This window comes from Larus michahellis, chromosome 16, assembly GCF_964199755.1.
Source record: "Larus michahellis chromosome 16, bLarMic1.1, whole genome shotgun sequence".
Taxonomy (NCBI): Eukaryota; Metazoa; Chordata; class Aves; order Charadriiformes; family Laridae; genus Larus; species Larus michahellis.
In genome coordinates this window covers 3467874-3482961 of record NC_133911.1, presented here as the reverse complement: position 1 = coordinate 3482961, position 15088 = coordinate 3467874, and the positions used below count along the sequence as shown (strand labels likewise).

Genomic DNA, 15088 nt, shown 5'->3' with positions numbered 1-15088 from the left:
CTTTATATTGTCTATTAAAGGTAGATGAGAAACTGCCATAGTCTTAGCATTAAAGAGGACGATGCAAGTACCAGAAAAGCTACAGAAAAAGCAGAACTGGATCCTGCACTTGAGATGTACCCTCACTAGGGCTGGCGAGAGGGGAAGAATCACCTCTGTCAAACGGCTGGCAATGCCTTCCCGATGCAGCCCAGGATGCTGCTGGCCACCTTTGCTGGCTCACAGTCACCTTGCTCTCCACCAGGACGCCCATTAAATGTTCAAGAAAATAAAATGTTACATTACTTAAAAAGCTACCTTGAACTTAGATTTGCCTGTACACTCATCTTAAAAAACTGGCAAAAAGGAAGATTTTAAGATCAAGTAATCAGACTATGAAATATCTGCTGTCAATTGCAGAAGACTTTCTACATGACCGTGAGGGGAAAGAAAAAACCCACATAAAAAACATCTGTGTCTCAGTTCCCACCCATAATGTGGAAAAAGCAAATAGTTGTGACACACAAAGAAAATACAAGATTGAGGCATCTGGATCAGCAACCGTGTCTCCCACTGTGCACACGTGCAGTGCACGGCACAAGGAGAAAGAATGGAGCAGAGACATTGATCTCGGTTGCAGCCTTCAAGCAATACTGTAATATAGAAAAATAGGAATGGGTGGGAAGATCTGAAACAAGGTACAAATCCTTGGAGCAAGGATTCTGCATTCTTCTACATTTGGAAAGCAGCCAGCAACCTATACTGGAATAGGAATCGCAATAAATTGAATTCATTCTTAAAATGCATTTCAGAAATGGTAATGTTTCTCTGAAATTAAAATAGTAATCGTCACAGAATGAAAATACAGCATTTAACTCGTGTGTGTGTATTCTTGTTCTGATGTTACTGTTATTTATATTCTCCCGATTTTCAGCGGGTAACAGAAAAGGCATATATTTTCATATTTCATATTATTTAAGAAGCTGGGAAAATAACTCAGCTCTCAACTTGAGATCAAAACACCCTTGGGTTTTTGGTTGGGAGAGGGAAGGAGGAAGAGGTTAAAGAATTGGGACGTAAAGGGGAATGAAATAATCCACATCCTTATTCATGTGGAATACTTTGGGGTTGGGGGTTTGTTTTTGCTTAAACTCCAAGAACGCTGGCCCTTGTTGGAACAACCTGAGTCATATTTTGCTGCACAGAAGAGCCCAAATAGTCTGTACAAGTTCAGAATGAATCATCGGTGTATTGAATCACCAATGCAAAAGATACATTCTTTAATTAGATCGCATAGATAAAAACAAACACTTCCACGCTCCTGAATGTGTTGGGAAGAGGAGACCCAGTTCAGGGATGCAGAAGGCAATCTGAATATCAGCCTGTTGTTTGAATTAATATTTATCGGTTCAGTAGCTTGGAAGAAAGGGGAAGAAACAGGGAGTGAATGACGCTGAGGAGCAAATACAGTGAAAGTGTTACACGCTGAGACGGAGGAAAGGGGTTCTCAGGATTAATTTGCTCTCCTGATAAGAACTACTATTAATTTCTCCTTTGCTTTTAAAACAGATGCCACTCTCAAGCTATGGCAACATAAATGACATCTTCATAGCCTTTTTTTATCTGAAGCTTTCGGGATGCTCTCTTCAGCTTGTTAATTACACATGAAATCCCTTTTCGTACAATCTATTCCCATACTGTCAGAACACCATTGCTATAGCTCACAGTAATCCTTGGACTGAAGACAAAAACAGCACCACCGCCTTTCATAGCTCAAGCATATCCCAAAAGCAGCACATTCAGCAGCATTGAGCCCTTCAGCCATCTCCAGCCCCTCAAAACAGAAAGGACCTTACAGCACACCAGTGGCCGTTAGCACGTATGTTCAGCCATGGACTTGGAGAAGTTATCACTGTCATACGCTCAGTTCCTGCGCAAGAACGGACATAAGCCAACAACCTCATTAAGAAAGAACATTGCACTGGGTCCCACTGCGCTCTAGGTGGGCCATCAGGTCTCAAAGATCACGGCTGTTTGTTTGTTTAAACATTAATTTTGTTCTCTAATGCCAGTGATTTTATTCCAGAGAATGAGCGTTTCTTTTGACAATCAATTTAGCCCACCACGGACCACAACACGTGGGGATCTGCCCTTCTTTGTGGAGGCAAGTAGACGGATCCCTATTGCATTCATTTCTTTCCCTGCTGCCCAAAGTTATATCAGCACAACTTTGCTTTGAAACACTCACTGGTTTTCAAACCAAGGTATCTAGCTGCCTCACACCCACTGCTGGGTGGAAACACCTGGCTAAGTTCTATGAACAGCTTTGAAAGTCACAAGTCACACTGGTTCTTAGTCAGCTATTGCTGCTGAGTCAAAAAGTTGGAGCACAAAGGCCAAAAGCAAGGTATGGGGGTCCTAGAAAAAAAAAGTAGCTTTTCCTTCTGAATGAATTTCCCAGTGACAAAACAACTAACTTTTAAGAGAGAACAGACTTAAGGGAGAACATTCTCCCCATTTTTAACTCCTCAATTTAATACAAAATCTAGTAAGTGCTTAATATTCTGTACACATTTGAGTGTGTAGGAGGACTAAAGTTAAGTTCATGCATTAAAAAGCTGTGTACTTTGCTTGCCTAATACTAAGAACCTGTTGGGACTACACAGTTGCCAGAGTCTGAGTGCCTTAAAATTGAAAGCAACCAATAGAGCAGAAAGAAGTGATAACATTGTACAATACAGCTGAGCTCATTCATCTGCCAGCCCCTGCCCTCACATGAGCAACGTTTTCAGCTGCTTAGAATCCAGCAGGGGCTGGATGGGATGAACCACAAGGCACTATTACTTAAGAACAATCTCCCAGTCAAACTGATGTTCAAAATATACATTGCGCTTTCCTTACACAATAATAGAACGCGCACATGCAGTCTACTGCAGGCAACAGCATGCAATCAGTACTGTATTTGATTTTATAGAGAAAGCACACGGAATCCTGTCTACAAGAAGCCAGGCTTAGAAACTTTAAGCTACCCAGCACGACTGTATGCAAGGCTCAGACAGATGTTCTTATCCTGTATAATTTCAGTGACCAGGATGCTGAAATATTTTAGGGGTATTGGTTGTAAACGTGTGAGCAAAACCCTCAGCTCCTAAAATCTGCGCAGGCCTGAAGAAAGAGATGGAGACATGGCAGTTCATTCCAGCTGAGGATCCCAAGTAGCCTCAGTTGTCCTAACTGTGCAGATGGAAAAACCTCTTATAAACATAACGTTACTACTACTACTTTCTCACTTACCTTCATCCTACTGGAAATAGGAAGACTGCAAACATATATCCAATGCTGAAAGGCTGTCCAATGTCTCTAGTTACTTCAGAGGAGTTCTCATACGACAGCACTATGATTTCTAACCCTACTCACATCACTTGTTGAAGCCAAACTGTTCACAAAGCATCACTCTGTACTCGAGTCAAACTTGAGTTTTGGGAAAAACATACAGTTCTTCTTGTCCTCTATTATGTTCCCAATACCCAGGATTGTAAGGTCAGTTTGAAAGAGGATATCAAAACAGCAGACTGTTCCAAATGCTTTTTTTGGTGTTAAAATCTAAAATACTAGTGCCCTCTTTGCTGCCTAAAGGTGCACAACCACTTTAATCCACCTTGACAGCCGTAAACCTCCTATCCACAGGTGGAGAAATATGTTCATGAAATGGCCAAACACCAAATTTATCCATGTGTTTATCTGTGCCCCAAACATAATCTGAAGGTGGGAATAACTATTTTGCAGACAGTCACACTAGAGAGCAACAGACTTTTACTGCATCCGCGTTAAGAAGATCATAACGTGTCTAAAGATCGAAACATGCGGAGAAGCGATCGGCTATTGCAGCAACAGCCCACATTGTTTCCTGCTGTTCTTTCAATGGGAAGCAACCCGAAGGGCTGTGTAACGTTTAGGAGACAGTAATTAATAACTATAGTTAGGTGACAAACAAATATCATGGCATATTGGAGAAATTAACACATTAAAAACAGACAAGAGAAAGAATAAGGGGGATGTGATCTGCTGAGCAGCAGAGTCACTGGGATGAGCAGCAGGATCGCTGGGATGAGCAGCAGGACCGCTGACTTCCTCTGTAACGGGACAAATTACTTACAGCCCAAATTCCTCTGCCCTGCTTATTTTTCCAAGGCTATAAATTTTTGTGTCTTTTTACTGAATGCATGCACAATGTTTAGCTCAGAGATTCAAACCTCATTTAAACCTTCCAGGCACTACCACAATACATTGAAAATAAAATAACATAACCAAAATCCCCTACAATATCACGTTTAGCTGTTTTTGAAGAAGTTTTTTTAGCTATTTAGGGACAGTATTAAAACTCAATGATTTGGCAGAACTCTGACTGTGTAACACAGACGAAAGTGTGCTTCCACTCTCCTACCGACAGCAAGCTGCCTCTTACATGTAACCTTATGTTGCGGGACAATTTTTATTTTTATTTTTTTAAAACAAGGATTACAGTTTGGCTCTTATTGGTTTCAACAAAAGGTAAGCAAGGAAATGTTTTTAAAGTGTAGCCTTATTTTGTAAGGTTTTACAGCATTACTTCAGATCCCTTCATCAGATTCAGTAATACTTAGGATACAAGGAAGAAAGATAACAGTGGGAAAGAAAAGACGACAGAACATGCTACTAATATTAAAGGTTTCTAGTTTAAATCACCTTTGCAGGCCCACACACCTTTGTGGACTTTTATTTTTAAAACAGATTACTTAGTTTCAGGGTATGTTACTTAGGGATACTTAGGGATGTTACAGATATAATAAAAAACTAAGCCTTGGCTTCCATGTAATTTGAGATTCAAAACACTTCTAAAAATCAGGATCTTTGTACCAACCCCGCTCCTGCCCCACTGTATCACACCACACACGCGTGCACAAGCCAACATACCCAGGACACCACTCTTCCATTGAAGCAAGGTAGCTTTGCATTGTCATCTGAGATCTCCTCCTTTACCACCCTGGAAAACAAAAAGACAAAAAACAATAGGAAGAAAATCAAGGGGTTGAAATTACACCGGATCAGAAGAGACAGTGGTTTTCTTAAACGGTCCAGGAAAAATACGGATTTTTACTAAAATGTTGGTATCAGCAAGTTTTCTTTTTGAAGAATGTGTGACTATCAGAACAAAGGAAGCAAGTAAAAATAAAGGGTAGAATAGTACCTTTCCAGACAACCATCGCAAATTGGTAGGCACAAAAATAATTACAAACATTTTTCCCCACTTCGGTGTCTTCCATCTCACCACAATTTTTAAAGATCTGATGGTGACTGAAATCCCACTGTGTCTGTGTGCAGTGTCTGTGTCAGAGATCACAGATCACAAGTTAAGGCCACTCTGTCGGCAAAGGACGGACTATTACCTCAATTCCTAGACTGGATTTAGGGCCAAAGCACAGTGCCTTCCCCCCACGGCGCTGCAAGAGCTGTGGTCAAGCTTCACGTTGAACCCTCATCCCCTGTACATCAGCCAAGCATCTCAACCTTCTTCATTAACTCAAGCTCTCTTCCCACCCTTGCCAGCCGCACATCTCTCTTGCTCCCTATGCCTCCCTCCTTTTGCTCCAGGATGGTTTCAAGATGGTCAGCAAGGCTGAGGCCAGGCCCTGTCAGGGGAAGAGCCACCATGGTCAAGCCCAGAGGTGCCACAGAGGCGGCACCAAGTTCCCTCCCGGAGCCCTCTCCTTGTCCAACAGATGCAACGCCAAGAGAGCATTCAGCTAGGGGCCATTCTGAAGCCTTCTTGACTAGGAGCCATTCTGAAGCCTTCTTGATAAAAAGCTTAATCCGGAATGCAAAGCCTTATCATTAAGGAGAATAAAATCAGCACTTCTACAAGTTACTAGTAAATTGAATCACAGCAAAATTAAAATGACAGAAGATAGATTTAAGGATGCAACAGGGAAACAGCTGCTGGACTCACGCAAGAACAGTGAGGGCCACAGACATAAAAACGAAGAAATAAAATTTTATCAGCTGTCTCTAAAACAGGAGACAAAATTAAGATTGTAGAGTTATACAGAAAGATAAAACATAGATAACATGCCTACAGACATATTAGCCAATGACCATTTATGAGGTTTTACTATGTGGCCATAAAAACTAAATGTGGACAAACCTGGAACAGATAGCGTGGCCTCTCTAAAAACTCTACCTCATCATTTCTAGTGACTCAAGAAGACTACAGTAAAAACGTAAACTTAAAGTATTGGTGGTTAAATTTAAAATTCAGCTCAATGTCAGACTGCCTTATCTTCCAGAGACTTACCCTCCAGGAGGAGAAGAGGAGAAGCAGACAGGGTGACACCTGCGAGGAGCAGGAGTTGGACTCGATGATCCTTATGGGTCCCTTCCAACTTGAGATATTCCATGATTCTATTCCATGAATTTGTTTTACCAGCATAAGGGTGTTTTGCCTTTTTTTTTTTTTTTTTTTAATATAGAGCTTGAAGGAACTGAGCTAACTAATAGAAAGTCACTCAACTGCAAAAAATACCAGGTTTGCTCTTAAATATAAGGCTTTACTACTGCATGTTGATGTCAATACTCAAGACATTCTTGTTGTTACCTAAGGGCTCCAACCAAAACTGGGAACCTTTTGACCGAGGCCCTGTACACACACCCGGGAAAGCTCTTCAGAGTCGGGGCTGTCTGACGCGGGCAGAGGAGAGATATGGTGGGATGTTTATAACAAGTCAAACAGTAGATTTGTAACAGAAATAGATTTCTGGCCTCAAGTCCCTACACAGGGGAACGGGGACAATTTGTGTTTGACAATCCCTAAGCTTTAACAAAGCCAACCTGAAGTCTAGTCAAACTCAATAAAAATTTGTGGTTCCACAACCACATTTTCCTTTATTTATGTTTTTGTGTTTCTTGTTGCTGTGTAAAAAAAACCACAATAGCCACAAAGTAACTGACTATGCATGAAACAGTGTCGTATTATGAGGCGGGGATAAAAATTGGTCAGGAAGGAGAAGAGAAGAGAGCAAATGGACAAAGAGTTTCTTTCCATCTTACTTTTGGAAAATCAGGACTAAATACCACCACCACTAATACCTGCATCTGCACATTTTAATCCATTTTTTTAAAGAAGGAAAGAACATTCTCTTCTTTCTCCACATTTATTTGCATTGTTAATGGCTAGCAGTACAATATTAGGTGGACTTCACCCCTTTCCTATTATTGGAAAGAAAAACATTTTAAAATATTCATTTAACTCCTAATGCATCTGTCCTCCCTTCACCTTTTGGCACCAGGAAACAGATCATGTGGTTTCATTATTGGTTTTAGTCATTTATACCTAGACTCTAAAGAGACAATTAAGAGTAAACGCCATTGAAATCAACTCATGCTCAGTGCTTTAAAAACCTCTGACAATTCAATGAAGCTCTCAGACCTGTAATTCTGGAGCTGCAAACTCTGCGTGCAGACAGAAGATTTCAACATTTGCATGGATCTCCAGCCCCAGTGTACTAACTTGAATTCAAACATGATCTTTTCCTTTTCATAAAGTCCCGGAGAGAACACTCACTCAGCAAAGACGCAATTGCAGGATCAGCAAATAAAGATGCTGCAGTAATTTTATCTTGCCAGCTGCATGTTTTCAATGACAGTATTTTTTCTCCCCTCCAATAAGGAAATGACACTTACTGCAACCCAGAAATTATATCCAGAAGTTCTCACCAGGCTCTAGGACTTAGGCAAAAGTCAAGCACTAAAAACATACAGATTGTGAGGTTCAATCCAGAGCAAAGGCCTGGGGGTCTTTCTGAACTCGACACACGGAGTGGCAGTCAGGATATCCCTGCAATACTGCACAGACTGGTTCCGTTGTCCTCGCGATGGAAAACCGGCACACTGAAGTCACCACTTACAAAACAACACGCTCTATCACAGCATTAGGCTTCTGCTGCAGCTAAAGGGAACGACTTCCAGATCTGTTGCAACTTGAACTACTAAATATAGCCTTGAGCTATGAGGCAGGAGAATGACAGACTGTAATTCCCAGCTTGCTTTGGGTAGCAATCAACAGTGCCAAGAACATCAAAGACAGCAGCAGCCACTAATTTCAAATATCACTGTTTTACAAATCATTATTTGTAGTAAAGACACGGCTCCTTTCAATCCTCTGGAAGGGGAAGCAGTGGAGAGAAGGCAAGAAAGGAATATGAACGGTTGCAGCCATATGCTTCAGTCTGAGGATAACTTCATACTCAAGACAACGTCTTTTGCTCTACAAGAACTTAAGACGCAAGGGCCGAGGGAGGCCCATGTTGTTGTCTGCTCTTGAAACACACGCGGTCCATAAAGAACTAATATATACAGCAGCTTAAGACCAGGGTCTTAAGGTCCTAACTAATGGGTTCACAACCTAGACCCAAGCCAAGCATGACAAGGAAGGATCTGCCAGAGACCTCCTACTGAGGTGAAGAAAATTCTATTGGTATTGGATGTGGTCCACTGTGGAGATATGACACCAGTGCTCTCAAACACAGTCATTAACGGACTTACTATTTGATAATAAGAACAAAGACCATCTGATACCAAGAAACACACGCCCTGCTCTCATAGAGTTAAAGCTTCCCTTCAGAAGAGGGGGTATTTGCTTCCTAGGTCCATCCTGCCTCCTGGCAACACAGTGCCCCTGGAATTGCCGGCAAGGTGGAACACATGCAGTCTCCATTGCAGCACATACAATCTTCTGCTTAACCCGGGTTATAAGCCACTCTGGGACAGAGAAAAGAGAGCAAATAAACACCTACCCATAGAGCCATTTACAACGCTACCACTCAACAAACACCAAACGGTAACAGAACAAACCAGTCATTTCCAGATACCTTGGTGCCCAAGACATTATAGAATCATAGAATGGTTAGATTTGGAAGGGACCTCAAAGATCATCTAGTTCTAACGCCCCTGCCAGGGGCAGGGACACCTCCCATTAGACCAGGTTACTCAAGGTTATCACATCCTTTAGTTCATCCTTCAAACAGATCTATCAGGTAAAAGGAAGGTAAAAGAAGAACATCAGGGAACAACTCACCCAAGATCACACAGTACATCAGTGACAGATCATGAAAGAGACCCCACACCCCTGAACACCCCCAAGCACCCGCTCTACGTTGCCAGCAAGCTCCCCATGATCAAATCTCACACCAACAGTCTTCACTTAGAAAGAGTATGTGCAAAAAAGGGTGCGGATGTGCGGGGAAGGGGAGGAGGGAATAGTTTTCAGAAGCTCACATCCTCTGCTTTATTTGACTTAGAGGAGATTTAAGAATTAATTACTAAATGAAACAATCACTGCTGGTAACAGCCCCTCCTTCCTCTCGCTTCCTGGAATTGTGTCTGGATCCTCTGACTTTGCTACCACCCTATTCTGCGCAAATAGGTGTATGGTGCATTTACCAAAACCAGTCTTGTTCACCCTCTCATACCTCACCTGCTTCTATGACAGGTTCACTCTCCTGGTTACCCTCACAGCATCCTGACTCCTTGTTTTCCTGCAAAGAGGGCTCTAGCCCAAAAACCAAGGATTGTTTAGGTTTACCCTCACTCCCAACCCTCTGCCAAGCAGTTTGCTGCCTCCGAATATGTGCTGACTCCATATTAAGAATTCCAAGTGAACCCCACAAACCTCTAATGACTCTCTGATTCATAAGCATTTAGGCAACTGGATATTAAACACTGGGTTTGATAGTGTTGCATACAGTTGCATCTTGATTGCATCATGCACGCCTGTGAGAGACTTAATCTCCAGAATTATCTAGATGATTTTTTCCTTCTACTCAGAAAAAATGAGGTTAGCAAGGAAATTCTCCTTTGCTTGATTCACCAGTTGCAGTCCCAATCTTCCATGGCCACACACATGGGAAACACAGGGTCGAGACAGTGGTGCGGCCCCTACACATTCACTCTAGGTTAACGCATACCATGCCCCAAATGGTGCATCCCAATATACCAGATTATTCCCATCTTGTCACTGTGATCATAATCAAATCTTAACTCTCTCATTGTCCCTTACTGACGGGAGAAGGGGCAGAGAAGCTTCTTTTGTTATTTTTTATAACTTGCTTGGAGATCCGTAGAAAGAAAGCAAAGTAATTAATTCATTTGTTCTATACATATCTTCAGTGACTCCTGTCACCAGAAAAGGCAGGTAAGAGATTATGTAGATGTTAGTTTTGATTCACAGAACCGCGTAGGAGAAGAGAAATCCAGGGGTCACCTAGTCCAACCTCCAGCACACAGTGGGATTAGGTTGCTCTGGGCCATGTCCAGTCAAGTTCTGAGTATCTCCAAGGATGGAAGTTCCACAACTTCTATGGGCAACTTCATTCTACTTATGAAGTTTTCAAAAAACCTGTTTAAATTAGTAAAATTGTAAGTAATTATAAATCCACATCCACAATGAATTAATACTAAGGGAAGCTGTTCGTAAGATTCTCCTAATTGCTTTTGCAGATTCTAAGCTCACTGAAAAGCAACTTTTGCGTTGGAAGCTCCCAACTTCTAATGTATTTCGAGAGATATTTGTGCATTGGACTAGCAGTCAGACCGACAGCAGCAGTATTACACTCCAGTGACGCTAGCTAGCTGCTTCATAGAAACTCTTCTGACTTTACCAGCCATGAAAAAATATTTTTAAAGCTCCCCAGGAAGAAGCCCTTTCTGAAGAAGATCCAGACTTTTCGAACTACCCCCTGCATCTTGCCTGGCAATATTGGGCCAAACTTCCATGCAGAATATAAACATCTCTGAAAACCAGACTACAATACAAAAGTAAATGACAGAAGACAGCCATTTTTAGGAAAACCTAAATAAAGACATGCAGTTGCTTTAAGGACAGTTTAAAGTGCAGATTGCACACAGCAAACCCAGTAGCAAACAGCTGACATGCAGAGAAAGAAAAAAACCCTCTCACCCTTCTGATCACGTGGCAAAATGCAACGACTCAACTGGAATCCAAGGCAGCAGCTCCAAAAATAGTCTTTCTGAAGCTGATTAACATTTCAGTTTGAACCTTCAATGCAGAATTAAAACTTTAGACTTTTTGTAGCTGAGGTCACAACACAGAGAGCCTTTAGCCACCCTTCCAACTCAGAGAAATTAATGAAAATAAAGCCACCCACTGAATTTACAGGTGAGGCTTGGCTAGGATATAATATTTATTCTGGAAATAAGAAAGAGGGGAGGAGAAGAGGAATCTTTTTGCCGAGCAAATAAACACCATAACGCAGTGCAGCAGAGAAGGGCTCTGCTCAACACAAAAGATCTGCAGCCTTTTGTGATGCATGAAAGCCTCAGATCTTGCCTGCACCCCACTGAGCTGGCGAGCAGGGAACGAGCTGCCAGTTCCAAGGCAGCCCTACAGTGCTGCTCTGCGGAAAGCTCACGCCAATCACCCCTCAAAATACCACAGAGCCAGAGCGGAACCACCGTTCTCCTTTTTAGGTTGTTATTCATAAACACTGACAGTGCTTTGCCTTTCCATATATGCACTTTGGTACGCCAACTCACACATAAACCTGTCAAAAATGAATATGAACATGCTACCCACAATTATGACATAAATGACACACCCAACCGTGGAACAAAATCCTCTTCAAAAAAAGATACCTAGCTGCAATGCACGCGAGAGCTCTCCTAACAAAGCTGCATGATCTGCAGAGGCCCGGCTACACAAGTTCAACGTCCCTTCTGCATGAAGCCATTTATAAAGTCAGCTCTTGTGACAGCACTCCCCAGGTTGAGGTTTACCTCCTGGCCTTCCACCACGCACACCAGCTCCTTCTTACAGATTCTGTAGGAATTTTAGCCAGAAACTGCGTGCAATGGGTGTTAGGGAAGTCGCCTCTTCCTGCATAGGTGACAAATGCGTTAAGAAACACTCTTTTTCTTCATTCATGTAATTACATGCTACTCTTTGACTCACGTTATTCTTAACACTTTTAAAAATCTAAACAGTCTCAGCGATTCTGTCTGCAATTAACAGTTAATGCATTCCTATGTTTATACACCGGTTATCCTCTGCCACATCTGATCTTCATCACCACACTAAACACTTTTGCCCACATAACTGCCTCTTCCCTGTTTTCTCCACTCACTTCTATTCCTGGGGGCACATCCCGCAGTTTGTCATGCCAGCCTTCTAGAACAGTAGGGATAGTTTATCATCTTTCAGGAGAACGGCAGGATACCGTAAAGTTTTGGCACTTAGGTCCCATACCAGATACTGACCTGAGCTTAAGCACATGAACGAAGCAAGAACTGCTGTATTCCCTAGGAGAGAATCAGCCTGAACCTGCCTTTCATTTCAAACGTAAAGCTTCATTTTTTATAGCAATGAGTTGGGACTCAAGGACAACTAAATTTGTTTAGGCTCCACTCTGGCACCAAACCCCTGTATGACCTTGAGGAGGTCATTTGGCCTATTACACTCCCTCTTACTACAAGAAAATTATGAGATCTTCATGTTTAAAAGTTCCTTGACGACTATTTAATATAGACATTCGAGCAGCAGAAAGCCTCATTACTTGGTTAGAGAAACCCAGAGTTCTGCTTAAGCAAGATCCCGGCACGTGAATCCGAAAAGAACAACAGGAGCGTGTGAGGGAGGGAGGAAAGCAGAGATTACGTGCGTTACAGCTGCCTCGCCTGTGAGCAGGGGAATTTTCATCTACAGCAATCCAGTTTAGCCATCTGCATCACACTCAAAGCACTTTTAAAGGCCTATCAGTCATTACCAAGTGCAACAGTCTGACACAGTGACTCATACTAAAAGGTTCCACGTGTTTTGAACCAACTGGTACTTGGGCTCCCAGCCCAGATCTGTCTCATCCTTCCATTTCAAGTCAAGTGCAGAACGGCCTGACTTGTGTTAGGCTCCAGACCCTCGCCAGATCCTCTGCCCATTGTCTTGAAAGGGTCTCCAAATATAGTGCACTTTGTAGTACCCATGAGAAATGGCTTCCAATTAAGTATTTTAAAATATTTATGACTGACTGTTAAAGAGCAATAGCATAGAGGGAACACAAATTGCTTCTCCACTCCTTAGTTAACAATATTTCAGTGGCTGTGCAGACGCTCAAGGTGTGAAAACCACACTAAAATACAAGCATTTATGGCATTATAAGTTGATATCTATAGAAATTAGTCTATTTTGATTTTAGCACTGATAGCCCCAATTGTGCATAGTGTTACCTTCCGCTCCATGATCAGCTAACCTAGGGTGCAGTTTTGTCCGGGATAGAGTTAATTTTCTTCCTAGTAGCTGGTATACTGCTGTTGTTTGGATTTAGTATGAGAATAATATTGATAACACACTGATGTTCTAGTTGTTGCTAAGTAGTGCTTATACTAAGGTCAAGGACTTTTCAGCTTCCCATGTTCTGCGAGGAGGCACACAAGAAGCATCATTTGTTTTGTATATTCTATTATTATTATCTTCCCTTGCTGCCCTATTAAACTGTCTTTATCTCAAAAAATGTTTTACTTTTTTCTTTTTTTCCATTCTCCTCCCCATCCCTATGCGGGGGGGAGGAGCAGTGAGCGAGCGGCTGCGTGGTGCTTAATTGCTGGCTAGTGTTAAACCATGAAACCCAGTAGAAAAAAGGTTACTCTTAATTATGCACACAGAGAAGCCAAGCAAATGGTTGACTTTTAGATTCCTAAGACCTTACCTTTTTTTTTTTTTTTTTATCAGTACCATCTACTCCCTCAGAAAGGGTTTGGAATAGAACTGGCCAAACTGTCCATAACAAGCAAAGCATTTTCACCGCACTGACAGTCTTCTCTCTTTTCTATTATTTCCCTTTTCCCCCTAACCCCCACACTGTTCCGTAAATTATTTATGTGACTACATTACAAACTCACAGGTGTTAATGAATCCATTCTTGGAGCTGTCCCAAGGGACAGACACATATCAGCACCTCTCCCGTAAAGACAAAGAAGTCACAATACAAAGGGACAGGTCAGCATAATTGTGACCTGAACCCAGATTTCCAAGTCGCAGTTCAATGTGTTAGTTACAAAACAATAAATATTAACAAGCCCCCATAAAATTAAATAGTTCTTGAAAACAACCTAGGAAAAACACTGTAAAAGAGAGGCTACTGCCAGCAGCAAGTTGGTTGTGGAATGCCCATTTGAAACAGCTGGCTCTGATTTTGCTTTCCCCAGGGTGCAATTATCTTCAAAACTCCAGAGCAGGACACTCAAAATAGCACTTCGGGATGACATTCACACAAAGTCAAGGCAGAGGCACAGCCTGTTGAAAACCTAAGCCTCTGCAGGCTGAAGTCAGGTCATGACCTCGCACGCTGAGAGCCACATACCGATTCATTGAGACGTTGCGGTTTCTAACATGCAGTCCAAGCGCCATTCTCCAAGCCAGTTCTGAAAGGCAAGGTTCATGATGCTTTTAGCTGATCGTCAACAGCCCCCAGCCGCATTGATTGGCCGCTCTACCTACCATATACCACCAAGAAAATCTGTATTTTTGTGCAAAGGGAACACTGATTTTGGTAATATAGCCTCCCTCAGCACAAACTGACTCCAATAGTACGTACTTTTAGCTATGCGTCCAGTCCTTTCAAAGTCACTTGGCAAGCATTAAGAGTTCCGTGAACGCCCAAGATCTCACATCATCCCTAAGGATGTTTTGGAATAACATAACTTTAATTCATCAACATGCAAAAAGCATCACTTCGCAGCCACTATTCTTGGACCTCCAGCCAGAAGCATGGACGCCTCAGCCTAAGCCTGAAATTCAACTGCTGGATATCGACACGGACAAAGAAGCATTTCAAGGTACTAAATCCCAGTTAGTTTTAACACAGCTGGCTCAAGCAATGACAAGAGCAGTGATGTAGTTACACAAAATTCATTACAGTCCATGGATTACACTAGGGACTCCGGTTCTTCCTCTGGCTGCCAGACCACACTTAAGCCCGTGCTGCCACAAATTATTTCAAGGGCTTCCCACACTAACAGGATTCAAACTAAGACAGATACACTCTTTGCTATCATGCATCCAAAATGG

The 15088-nt window shown here is 42.2% G+C and overlaps 1 protein-coding gene across 5 annotated transcripts in view; it reads right to left on the bottom strand.

Annotated features, from left to right (window-relative positions):
• DVL1 (dishevelled segment polarity protein 1) overlaps positions 1-15088 on the bottom strand; it is a 90718-nt gene that overhangs the window by 51083 nt on the left and 24547 nt on the right. For all 5 annotated transcript variants that reach the window (XM_074609500.1, XM_074609497.1, XM_074609498.1 and 2 more), the window contains exon 2: positions 4933-5002. In XM_074609500.1, coding sequence (XP_074465601.1) covers positions 4933-5002 — 70 coding nt within the window. The remainder of the gene's footprint in view (positions 1-4932; positions 5003-15088) is intronic.